The sequence below is a fragment of the Anabrus simplex genome, chromosome 7, assembly GCF_040414725.1.
Source record: "Anabrus simplex isolate iqAnaSimp1 chromosome 7, ASM4041472v1, whole genome shotgun sequence".
In the NCBI taxonomy this organism is placed as follows: Eukaryota; Metazoa; Arthropoda; class Insecta; order Orthoptera; family Tettigoniidae; genus Anabrus; species Anabrus simplex.
Genome location: NC_090271.1, coordinates 194278966 through 194292726, shown reverse-complemented (window position 1 = coordinate 194292726; position 13761 = coordinate 194278966). Strand labels below are relative to the sequence as shown.

General features: G+C 36.4%; 1 protein-coding gene across 3 annotated transcripts in view; it reads left to right on the top strand.

The window, feature by feature from the left end:
- The window catches only part of LOC137501483 (transmembrane protein 18-like), a 62564-nt gene extending 50181 nt beyond the window's left edge, over positions 1-12383 (top strand). For all 3 annotated transcript variants that reach the window (XM_068228517.1, XM_068228516.1, XM_068228518.1), the window contains exon 5: positions 11337-12383. In XM_068228517.1, coding sequence (XP_068084618.1) covers positions 11337-11468 — 132 coding nt within the window. In that variant the 3' untranslated portion in view covers positions 11469-12383. The remainder of the gene's footprint in view (positions 1-11336) is intronic.
- Positions 12384-13761: the final 1378 nt, after the last annotated feature.

Below are 13761 nucleotides of genomic sequence, written 5' to 3'. Positions count from 1 at the left end.
ATGATTTCTAGTTCTTTTATGTAGTTGTTGAAGTACTTCAGTGTTGCATACTTTGTCTCCCCATGATATTTTAGTAGTCTATAGTATCACATCTCAAAAAAAGTTAACCTTTTACTGGAACTGGTTGTGGTTGTCAAGGCCTCAGCACCGATTAGCATCACTGAGAAAACTAAAGTATACGGAGATGAAGACTTAGGTTAAATTCCCCGCTGAAGAGGATTTCTGACATTTTCTTAAATGAAGTGTTTTATGTGTATGTATGTTCAGTCTTCAGCCCTACGGCTGATTAGATCCTCAACAGTGCTGCCATCAGCTGTCATAGATGGCTTAGGCATCAATGAAGAGGTGTACTAGGGAAATGAGGAGTGAGGTAGTTTTCTGTTGCTTTCCTCACTGAGCCAGAAGTTGCTATTACATATCAGTCTTGCCAAGCCCACTGAAATGCATGCACCAACCAACCCTGTGAGCAACATTTTCACACTATTCATAGCAGGGACATGCTGCAGAAGGAATGGAATTACTAGCATCGCTCATACCTCAGTCACTTTCATACTGTCAAAGCCAAAGGATAAGACTGAAACAGAACAGTGAAAGTAACAAAATTGCTCTAACCCATACCAGAAGACATAGTGCACTGAAAACACTAGGTCCTGCCTATACCCGTATATAAAGAATTCAAGTTAGAAGTTAAATTAACATATTAATATACGCAAACACAAACTAAAAGAGAGTCAGTAGGATAAAAGCGCAGTTAACACAAATACACTAACACTACCTACTCGTCACCACCGATTTCGCTCAAATTTATAGAACATGCAGGGCTTGGCTAGAAATGGAAGTACCCGAAGTGGGAACTCCAAATGGCGAAGCGCATAGAAAATAAAAATAGAAATGTTGACGCGGCTCTCGCACCGTATAAGCCACTTACATTTGTGCGCTCGCCAAGCAGTAGTTGGCGTAGTGGTAAGAGCGTGGATTGGTAATTCGATGGTCATGGGTTCAACTCCCCGTATAGAGACTGTTTTTTTCAGTCATATTTTATATTATTAATTTTACAATTACACAAAGAGGTGAATAATTCATTTTATATATTTATACGCAAAAAGCATAGAAAAGGTAAAAAAAAGAAATAATTGGGATTTCATTGTCATTGTCTACCTGCGCCAAGAATCTATTGTTTGTGTACAACCACCAGGAGCAACCTTCACTTGTCAGGTGAAAACGAATCTTACAGCGAAGCGACTATTCACGTTTATGGCACATTCCCCAGGGAGGGGAGATAGCCAATAAAGGTAAAAAAAAAGGAAGAATTTCTGTTTGAACACGTCGGTAAAGTTCGCAACTCCAAATTTTCTACAATTGTGCGCTCATTAAAAAAAATTACATCCTATATGCCTTTTGCATAAGTAAAATAAATTAAAATAAATGAATAATATGAAAATTGAGAAAAATATTATCCACACGGCGAGTCGAACCCACGACCATCGAATTACTAGTCCAAGCTCTTACCGCTACGCCACCTACTGCTCGGCGTGCCCACTAACGTAAGTGGCTTATACGGTGCGAGAGCCACATCAAAATGTTTATTTTCTATACGCTTGGCTCTGAAGTTCCCACTTTGGGTACTTTCATTTCTAGCCTAGCCCTGCATGTTCTATAAATTTGAGCAAAATCGGTGGTGAAGAGTAGGGAATGTCCCCTTGTAAGACCAATACCACACGCAATAAAAAGGACCACTACCCTCATAAAACGGATGACGAGGTTTGCTGACTGCTCGTCATCTCTCAGGATGAGGGATATGGAATTCGGGAGGTTTAGTCTATGACACAGGTCGACCAGGTCCACGCACTCCATAAAGATGTGTACCACAGTAAGATGGTCGCCGCAAGTACGCACTGGAGGGGGTTCTCCTTTCAGTAAATAGGAGTGTTTGCCTGTTCAATCCAAGATCTTATTTCTATTGAATCGTCCCATTTATGATTAAGTAAATAACAAAGATACCTGAAACTGTGAACTTGTCCTAATGTTTTACCTGTGACTGTCAGGTTAACAGGGGGAATGGTATGTCTGCTCACAACCATCTTGTCTTCCTGGTGTTGAGATACAAGCCTGTCATGGACTTTATTTTTCTACCCCATTCAGCAATGCTTGGAGATTTTCAGCACTTGTTGCAAGTAGAATCGTGTCATCTGCATACCTCAGGTTGTTTATTACACCACCATTCATTACAATCCCCTCCTGTTTTCCTTCCAAAGCCTAAGAGAAGATTCATTAAGAGTAGCAATTGTAGTAAATTGGGGATAGAACACAGTCTTGTATCTCCCATAGTTTTATTTCAGTGGCTGCTATGTTCAGGTTTTTGAATTTAATCAATACTTTCCAATTCCAGTACAGGTTGGAAATAATTCTTAGGCCTCTGTCATCCAGGCTAGAATCATTGAGGATACACACTAATGTCCCATGTTTCACAAGGTTGAATACCTTCTCGTAATCAATAAAATATGTGTCATTGTCCTGAGACATATCCAGGCATCTATGTACCAAAATTTGAATTCCAACCAGTGCTTCTTTGGTACAAAAAAATTACAAAATATCGAGTATTGCCCGTATATACTTCGTATTTGCTATGTATCCGTACGTGTATTGCCTTCAGAAAGGAATTAAGCACAAGTCTCAAAAACCTTAAAATTGCATAATCTCTGTGGGATTTAGCTGTTGATTTCTTCAAGATGGGAACAAAGGTTGATGTCAGACAGTCTTGAAGGAAATTTTCCACTGGTATATAAATTAGGTTTATTTACTCCATCAGACTATCTAATGAACAACTTTCATTATTTCTAGCATTTCTACAGGTATACCATCAGGACCAGGAGTTCTCCTGCTTTTACAGGACTTAATTGCATATTCTACTTCTGGCGAGTTAAGGGTGGTCCAACATCTGAACCATTTGAGAAGAGAAAAGTCTGTCTATTATCATGAAAAGGTTCAGACACGTAACCTTTCCAGCTGTTTAGTTGTTTTTCTTCATGTTCAACAATCAGAGATGGGAAAAGTATAAGGAAAAAGTAATTGGGCTGTATTACACTTACCTGAGAAATGTTTTACCTAATTACAATTACATACTACTTTTTCAGCAAGTAATCAGTAAAATTACAACTACTTCAAAGAACACCAGTCTTCAGGAAATCACTAAAACGTTTTTGCATAGCACTGCAATTATACAGAAGTTTTTAAGGAAAAAGATATCACTTCATTTTGTGTGTCTTTTAGCACACTAGGTGAGACTAAGTAAGACCTTGGAACTTCAAAATGATCTTTTCTTGTTGTTTTAGTTTTAGTTCGAGACTTTTAGCATTTCAAATACTTTGCCATTTACTTTACAAATAAAATAATTGGTTCTTCAGATTTTCTTCACTAAACCTCATCCTCTTCAGGAGAAAGTACATCTTTGCACTTATTGAAAAGATGCTGTACAGGGACACTTGAAGGAGTACCTGTGGTTAATTTTAAGATCATCATTGGGATAAGTGTGAAGACTTTGGAAGCCCTGAAGAAGTAAAAAAAGTACCTTGTCCAGTTCTGGTGAAGCTACTGGTTCTGCTGTAATAGAAATGAAAAAGCTATCTTCATTATCATTTATTTTTTCCCTGTTTTGCTTCCATGCAATGGATATCAATTAGTAGAATGTAACGATTACAGTTTTATTTTATTTCAAGTAGTAAATTCAAGTAAAAATCACATTTTTGTGTGATAGTGTAGACTTGAATATCTACCTTATAAACGAAAAATTATAAATTTAGAAATTATAAAAAATGCGGTGGATAGTGTTGCAAAAAAATACGTGGACAGAAAAAGATTACAAGCAAAAATTATTTAAAATGTAATCAATACAAGTAATTTGATTACGTTTACTCAATTTCTTTCCAACTCTGTCAACACTGATCTTTCCTTGTTGATCATAAAGGAGTCCAGTCCTACTTGTATATAGTCCAGCAGCTTCTTTGATCACTTTATGCGTGTTGAATGTATCATGCTTAGAATCAAGATCTTCTCTTTCTTTACACTGGCTAACTACGGAGGCAAGTCAGTAAATATCTGCAATTTTGCTCTAATTGTCTTTAGGTTGGCTCTATGGCATTGTGTGCTCACCAGCCGCTAGGTGGCACTGTTGTCTACGTCTGTGGTAGGTTTCAGCATTATCAGACCAGTACAGCTTGTGCTGTTGCAACGTTAAGATGGCCACGCCACTCTCTGTTTACACCAAGGAAGAACCGTGTTCTGTAATCCATTTTTTGTGATATGAGGGTGTACCAGGAGCGGAAATTTATAAAAGACTTTCAGCACGATATGGGTACAAAGTTTTGCCACAACGAAGTGTTGACCAATGGATTGAACAGTTCAAAAGGGGTCGCACGAGCGTGAAGGATGAAGAAAGATCCAGGCGTCCATCTGCGGCAGTAACTGATGTCAATATTGAACAAGTGCATGATATGAACCTGAATAACAGACGAGTGACTGTTGACGTGACAAACCATATGCACATTAGCCATGGTTCTGCATATGATATCATGCAAAACAGGCTTAACTTTCAAAAAGTCTGTTCGAGATGGGTTCCGAAACAATGAAGAGCAGAAGTGCAATCATGTGACAGTCTGTCAGCACCTACTGGACCATCATGCTAACGAAGGTAAAACATTTCTGAAGCGGATCATCTGTGGAGATGAAACATGGGTTCACCACTTCGAACCAGAAAGCAATCGTCAGAGCATGGAATGGAAGCATTCCGGATCCCCAGTCAAAAATAAATTCAAGAGTCAACCTTCTACAGGAAAAGTGATACTCATAGTGTTTGTAGACTCTTACAGGCCAATCCGGGAACATTACCAGGAAAGGGGGAAAACGGTAAACAGTGAACGTTACAGTGATATGCTTACATTCAAAATGGTTAGGTATGGGGATCCACGTATTCAATACAAGAAATAGTGATAATTATAAAGTCATCACATATTCATTTTATTTGGGACCGGTTTTGGCAATAGGGTATGCCATCAGCCTAGGAAGTAAGACAAAGACATTGGACATAGAGTACATTACATTTCTTAAAATTATTAAAAATACTTTTTTAAATTGTATGTGCTTGAACTGAATTACTTGACGTATGTACAAGGGTTTTTATAATTAAAATTGAATATAGAAAGGTGTACACCAAAATATTTGTACACTTAAAATTACAAAAGTGGAATGAGCTTTTTTCACATTGTAAGAACAATATGGGTCGTAGCTACTTTGTAGTCATAATGTTATATATGAAATTGAGTTTCTTGGTTCAGTAATAACATTTGCAGTCATTATAGATAGACTGATGGACTAGTTACAACAACCATTTGTTTACCTAAAGTTCCTCGTAAATGTTCAATAATTATTCAATTTGGATATAGCAATGTGTGAAGTTTAAATAAATGTCTTATACGGCTAAAATAGAGTAAGGCTTCTGTGTTGCTTGTTATTATATCCACAAAAGTTCAGTCAACAAAGAGGATAAGTCCACTGTATAGCTTGGTCTGTGTGTCTGCAGGTGTTAACTACTTTCCAGTTCTTGTGGTATATGTAAAATTTGGTTTATCTATTTGAACATCTGGATGTCAATTTTTAAACATTTACAATCAATATAGATATGCTGATGAGCTAATTGCTACAGCCTGTTATTCAAGTAAAAGAAGTTCCTCAAAATGTGTACTAATTAAAATTTCTGAGGCATTCAGTTTGAACTTAACATTGTGTGGATTTTGTATAAAAATCTTGTATATAGCTAAAATCTGATGATATGATACAGTATCACAGGTTATTATATCCCTAAAAGTTCATTAAATAAAGAGTATGTTCATTGTATGGCTTGGTTTTTTCGTAACCGTAAATTGTGACTTAAAAATTGTAAGTTAATATAGAAGAGGAGACGAGGTTTCGAGAGAGTAATATTATCGAGTGGATCTTGTAAAAATTCTGGAAGTATTTTAATTAGTACTCATTTCGAGGAACTTCTTTTACTTGAATAATAGGCTGTAGCAATTAGCTCATCAGCATATCTGTATTTATTATAAATGTTTAAAAATTGACATCAAGATGTTCAAATAGATAAACCAAATTTTACATATACCACAAGAACTGGAAAGTAGTTAACACCTGCGGACACGCAGACCAAGCTATACAATGGACTTATCCTTTTTGTTTACTGAACTCTTGTGGATATAATAACCTGTGACACAGAAGCCTTACTATATTTTAGCCGTATAAGACATTTATTTAAACTTCACACATTGCTATATCCAAATTGAATAATTATTGAACATTTACGACGAACTTTAGGTAAACAAATGGTTGTTGCAACTAGTCCATCAGCTTATCTATAAAGACTGCAAATGTTATTACTGAACTAAGAAACTCAGTTTCATATATAACATTATGACTACAAAGTAGCTGCGGCCCATATTGTTCTTACAATGTGAAAAAAGCTCATTCCACTTTTGTAATTTTAAGTGTACAAATATTTTGGTGTACACCTTTCTATATTCAATTTTAATTATAAAAACCCTTGTACATGTGTAAAGTAATTCAGTTCAAGCACATAAATTTAAAAAAAAGTAGTGTTAATAATTTTAAGAAATGTAATGTACTCTATGTCCAATGTATTTGTCTTACTTCCTAGGCTGATGATGGATGGCATACCCTATTGCCGAAACCGGTACCAAATAAAATGAATATGTGATGACTTTATAATTATCAGTATTTCTTGTACTGAATAGGTGGATCCCCATACCTAACAATTTTGAATGTAAATCTCGATTCAATACGGAATTTAAAAATGAAATTTTTGACACTAGACAGTGATATGCTGGTAAACAAGCTGAAACCTGCAATTCGTAACAAACGCAGAGGTCAATTGTCGGAAGGAGTTATTTTGTTGCATGACAATGCACGTCCACATCGCTCAAACTCTTCGGATGCTGTGTTTCGAGGTGTTGGAGCATCCTGCGTACAGTCCCAATTTCACCCCGTCGGATTACCATCTGTTTGGTCCACTTAAAAATGCTCTAAGAGGCAGTCAATTCAGATTCGATCAACAGGTGAAGGAAGCGGTGCATACGTGGCTTGCTGCGCAACCAAAAACCTTTTTTGCAGAGGGCATCGGAAAGCTTGTGAAACAGTGGGCCATGTGCATTGAAAAGCAGGGTGACTATGTTGAAAAATGGTATCAGTAAAAAGTGTGTACTCTTTTTGTAATAAATTGATTGCAGATACTTACTGACTTGCCCTCATAGCCATTCAGTTTTTGCTCTTCTAACTTTCTTGCAAATTTCAATAGGTGGTCTGTGTATTTTACCAGGTCATTATTGTTTACCAATCTCCTTTGTTCCATCAGATCTGCTGTTTAAGTAATGGAAAGGGACTAATAAGTGACAAATCATGTCATGTATTGAAAGATAGGAACATGAATAGGAACAGACACACTACAGGATAGACACAATGACAGGTCATTGTTGGAAGATAGGAGCATCAGAAAGAGGGGATCAAAACACAAAAAGACAACAATTTCCCCTTTTTCATACATTGTAATTTTCAGGTTCTCTCCTGATCAGTCTGAGTTCTACATCAATTTCTTCTCAGCCCCTGAAGAACTTGTTTCTGCTTCCCAGCTTCATCAGTAGGGCAGACAACTCAGCACTAATGGAGGAGCCATTTTGACAGATCTTCAGTTTTGTATGTTAATGTATATTCCGGGTCTTTTATTCCTGTATTCACTTCTATCCTCTTTCCTGTTCACTTTTTCCATGTTTGTCTGGCCGTCTTTAAAAATGGGCTCTTCCCTCACCAATCCCAGTACTTCAGATTTATTTCTTCCCAGCTCCCCATGAGCTCATTTCTGTTTTCCAGCCTCATCAGAAGGGTGTGCATCCAACTTGAGCTTGACATGTATTTTAATTGTAGAAATTCTACATTAGCTGATACCTGACAGTGGTATATTTTTATGAGCTATTTCTCTGGCAGTAGTTTTGAATTTCTTGTCATAAAATGGTTAACTGTATAAAACTCTTTTGAGCTATAATCTTGTGTGGTGAGTATGGTGTTGGTGTTTTTTTAGTTAGGAACAGAAAGCAATTTGGCTACATGATACAGGTTGTGTAGCTCCAAGCTTGCATTTGGAGATGGAAAACCCTGATGATGGTTTACTGTGGTTTCACATTTTTGCACTAGACAAATTCGAGCAAAACCTTTTATTAAGGCCATGGCTGCTAATGTCACAATCGTAGCACTTTGTCTTTCCAGTGTCTCTAAGAACTTGTATGTGATGGTGTAACAAAACTTCTAGCAAAAACAATTTGTTATTTAGACAGATTTTTTTGTGTGATAGTGTAGGCTGGGTAGACTTAAGTACCCTTATAAATAAAAAATTATACAAAATAATTGCCATAGATAGTGTCACAAAAAGATGCTTGAACAGAAAAAGACTATATTGGATCTTGAGAAGGTACATGACAGTACTTATGGAAAAGATGTTGGCTATACTGGGGGACTGTAGGATTAAGGGTAGATTATTAAAAGCACATTTCCAATTGAGGTGGAGTGAGAATTGATAGTAAAATGAGTTATTGGTTCAGTGTATTTCCAGGGATTAGACAAGGCTTTAATGTTTCACTTTTGTTGTTCATAGTTTGCATGGATCATCGACTGAAAGGTATAAAGTGGCAGGGAGGGATTCAGTTAGGTGGAAATGTAGCAAGCAATTTGGCTTATGCCAACAATTTGGTCTTAATGGCAGATTATGCTGAAAGCCTGCAATCTAATATTTTTTAACTTAAAAATATGTGCAATGATTATGATACGAAAATTAGCCTTTCCAAGACTAAAGTAGGTTAAGAAACCTAAGAGAACTCAATATCAAGTTGGGAATACGAAGCTAGAACAGGAAAATAATTTCAAGTATTTAGGATGTGCATTCTCCCAGGATGGTAGTACAGTAAGTGAGATTAAATCAAAATGCAAGAAAGCTAATGCAGTGAGTTTTACAATAATATAACCATTTATTATATCCTATTCAGTACAGTTTTCCTCTGCTGAGATGAAATTTTATTCTACCCAAACATGTTTCAACTCCATTTGAGTCATCCTCAGTGGTTATTTTAGATTAAAACGTTATAAAATATTACTATGTTTACAGAGAATTATGCTAAAAATTCATAGTTCCTAAAATTATCTAAATTCCATCTTTGTGTAAGCTCAATATGGCATAGTAATAAATGTACAATAAAACAGTGTTGTGAGTTATGCCATTAGATATAGTTAATTTGTTGCAAAGGTGGGTTTTGTAGTTAGTTGCTATGTTGTAGTGTTAATTCTGGTAAGTGCAACCATTAAATGGATTCCGTGTGATCTGTAGTGGATATGAAAGAGCTGAATGTATAAGATGTAAAGTCTTTTTTGGAGGCTTACAGGAATTACATTTTCATTGTCCACTTAACTGTCTAGGATTTGCTAGTTTAGAAGTCTTGTCCTCGATTGCTGTGTTCTAATTGGTGAGGTGTTATTGCTGTTGTTGGTGGGGAGCGATGTTGAGAGGAGTGGCAGGGTAAGTTGGGGAAGGTGGAGAGAGGGGAAGGATTTGTGGGATGAGATGTTGGTCTTGTGTGCTGAGGGAAGGGCTTGTCTTTACTATTGGGCTGTTAACAAATAACTGGAATCCAATAATGTGTTTCTTTTTTTGTTACTTTCATTTAAGTTCTAAGAGGGGGTTCTTGTATTGATAAGTATTAATGTAGATGTTTTCTGGAAAATTAAGTTATGGGCCTTTTTGATCATGACACAGAATCTTCAAATCTTGGTCTGTTGTCACGTAATTACAGTTGGAGTCTTTCTGGTGGGCACTTACGGCTGAGAAACTATTATGTTTCGTGGCATTACGATGTTCTGTGTATATTGTTATGAAATTTCGACCTGTTTGTCCAACCTAAGAGGATTCACATTCTGGACACTCTTAGTTTATACATTCCAGAATTAGTATATTTTTTATTATTATTATTATTATTATTATTATTATTATTATTATTATTATTATTATTATTATTATTATTATTATTATTATTATTAATTATAACCAGTAATGTGGTGAGCTCACGGTTGTGATCAACAGTATTCTGTAAGAAAGAAGTCTGCTTCTAGATGAAACTATCTTTACACCAGTCTATTTTCAGACCAACTTGCTGGGCTAAGTGGCTCAGGCGGTAGACGCTAGCCTTCCGACCCCAACTTGGCAGGTTCAATCGTGGCTCAGTCCAGTGGGATTTGAAGGTGCTCAGATACGTCAGCCTCATGTCAGTAGATTTACTGGCATGTAAAAGAACTCTTGCGGGACTAAATTCCGGCTCCTCGGCATCTCCAAAAACCGAAAAAAAGTAGTTGGTGGGACAAAAAAACAAATATTGTTATTGTTATTGTACCAGACCAACTGTGCTTTATGAGAGTGAAAGCTGGGTTGACTTAGGATATCATATTCATAAGTTAAAAGTAACAGGTATGAAAGTAGCGAGAATTATCGTGGGTACAAATAGGTGGGAGCAATGGCAGGAAGGTAGTCAGAATGAGGTGATAAAGGCTAAGTTAGAAATGAACTGGTTTAATGAAACTGTACACATAAATTGGCTTCAGTGGAGGGGTCATGTGAGGTAAATGGAAGAATATAGATTACGTAGAAAAATAATGGACTCTGTCATGGAGGGTAAGAGAAGCAGAGGGAGACCAAGACGATGATGGTTAGACTCAGTTTCTAGCAATTTAAAGATAAGAGGTATAGAACTAAATGAGGCCACAGAGCCAGTTACAGAGGATTGTGGTGGCATTTAGTAAATTCACAGAGGCTTGCGGACTGAACGCTGAAAGGCATAACAGTCTAATGAAGTTGAATGTATCTGTGGGATATATTTCTGAAATATGTATGTGTAAGTATAGTTTGATGATAGGGTTGTATGGTGCAGATAATTCAAGATTACTTAGATTACTGAAAATTCTAATGGACTTAACTGTCTAGGGTAAAAGAAATGGGTTAGATCTGGATGGTTATTATATGTCTCTGTACTTAATGATCTGAAAGAAGTAGCAAAAAAATGAAGGTTGAACTCTAAACTTTGCTAGTTTCAATATTTTTAAAATTTCTTCATAAGAATTTTATCTTTGTAAAAGTTGCTTGTCTATACACTTAATAAATTTGATCCAAAATGCTGTTTCCCTTGACATTCAGATATAGGATTGGTATTGCTTCTTATATTGTACCTTATTTTTAATTTCAGGCTAACTGGCTATGGCAGTCCAGTCAGCTGATGACAAAGCTGAAACGTGCTCAACTTCGGCAACAGGCTCAGTTTCTGCGGCAACAAAGTCGTTCTACATCTCAAGAGGTGCTTCACTCCAAGACAGACTAATATTGTATTTTGATGTGTGAAAGATGTGAGTGGACTAGTCATTGCGTTTGAATGCTGAAAGTATGCCATTAATAATATTTCAAGCTGCAGTCTTGATAGATAGTTTAGTGTACTTAACTGGCAACAACCAAAGAACTGATGATGAAAGAAATTTTACATGCCTATAACTTGATCATGCATTGAAATCCTTTTTGTAACACTGAAACATCACTTGTTAAAGAGTATACTTAAGGCATGTAGTGCTTTCATATGTAATGTACATTATGCATATATTTAATTTCTTCCAAACTCTATTAATGATACTTGAAGATAGGAAGAAATTGTTAAGCTAGATTAGGCTAATCTTTGAGAAAAGTTTCCAGAAGTTAGGTAAATTTTTCGAAAGACTGACGTGGGAGTGGAGGCTGATTGAATTTCAATTCACTATTCATGTGAGTGCCTTCAAAACACTTGAAGATTTTTTTTTCTTAATAATAGTACTGTTGGTGCCTAACCATACTCATTAAATGCCATTTGTTTGCTATAATTAGCATGTCACACTGAAGTGAGTAAAATAACTTTCGTCAACGGTAAGTTTTCAGAGGACATAAAATAATCCTGGCTGCATATTATTTGTAGGTAGTTCATCCTCAAGTTCCTTGTTCAATCTGGTAGGTGCAGTCATTCAAAATGATGTATTTTGTACTGCTTCATGTAGAAAAATTGTTACACTTTACTCAACTGTGACAATCAAGCACAATTTCTTGCTGAAAATGCTTGATATGGAAAGAAGCAAACAGTTACAAATGTTAGTATTTTAGAGGAAGAGAAGATAGAGGTGATAGTAACTCACCTCTGTAAGTATTTGGCATTGCAAGTAATCAGCTTCATTTTCCGTATCAAATTCTAATCACAGAGACTTGCAGTAATTGAAAATCTTCCACCTTTTTGATACTTTTTTTTACCTTTTAGCAAATTAATTAATTATAAACAGTACATGTTTCATTCTCACTTGAGTACATCTTCAGCTGTTGTTAAGCTTAGGTGAATCGCTAAGTTTCTGAGTACATTATTTTCAGGTACATTGTTCCTCTTAAAAACTATTTGAATATAAATTAAATTAAAATGATGTTAAAACAATATGGAGGTTAATGGGTTGATAAAATGAGACAGGATGAATACATAGTTAGCCTGCTTAAAAAAACTATATCTGTTCATTGGAATAGTTGTTAAAAGTTTCAACTCTGTTACACTAAAAATAACTGTTTGTCTTCCAGTTAAAAGTTGTTGCTTTTTTTTTTTTTTTTTTTTTTTTTTTATGATTGACTTGACACTGTTCTATTTATTGTTGAATGTTCATTTCTTTCACACCTTCCAGGTTGGCTGTTATTTATTTTAAGCTTGATTAATGTGCCCTAAATTGAGTCTTAATGCGGAACTATGAAGCTGATTGCCGTTCACTTTTTGAGAAGGGAGCTTCGTCTCAATTTTGAGCCATCTTGCAAGGGTATATTAATGTTGACAGTGTTGTCTTGGGCAACTAACGACACCAGCAGGGCTCTCTCAGACATGGACACAACCGACTCTCCTGGGTGAGGTCGCCACATGGCAGACATTGGTTATTCTGGGTAATCTTAGGAGTTATCAGGTTAACTGCCTGTACTGCTTTATCTGTGGAAGTCTTATAGTTTGCTGTCACAAGGCTCTTGGATTTAGAGCGTTTTAATGTATTTTCCTCTGGAGCTTTGGGGACAGCAAGAAGCGAAGAACAGCTCTTCGATCTCCGCCTTGTTGTAGATACTGCAGGAGAAGATTGTACCGCTTCAGATTCAGGTAGATTATAATAATGAGTGTTTAACACCAATCCAAGAAAAGCAACTGAGAAGAAGTAGTTCAAATCTGCGTTGGAAAGTATTTTCAATCTGACATATGAGCTGATCGAAAGTGGAAGCTATTCGTTGGCGTGTGTTTAAGATCAAAATCTGCCCAGGAGAGTCGGTTGTGTCCATGTCTGGGAGTCCCCTCTGGTGTCGTTAGTTGCCCAAGACAACACTGTCAACGTTAATATACCCTTGCAAGATGGCTCGAAATTGAGACGAAGCTCCCTTCTCAAAAAGTGAACAGCAATCAGCTTCATAGTTCCGCATGAGACTCACTTTGGTTTGATACGTGCCAGACTGAAAGAAAAGGTATTAAACACTTGTTATTATGATCTACCTGTATCTGAAGCAGTACAATCTTCTCCTGCAGTATCTACAACAAGGCAGAGATCGAAGAGCTGTTCTTCACTTCTTGCTGTCCCCAAAGCTCCAGA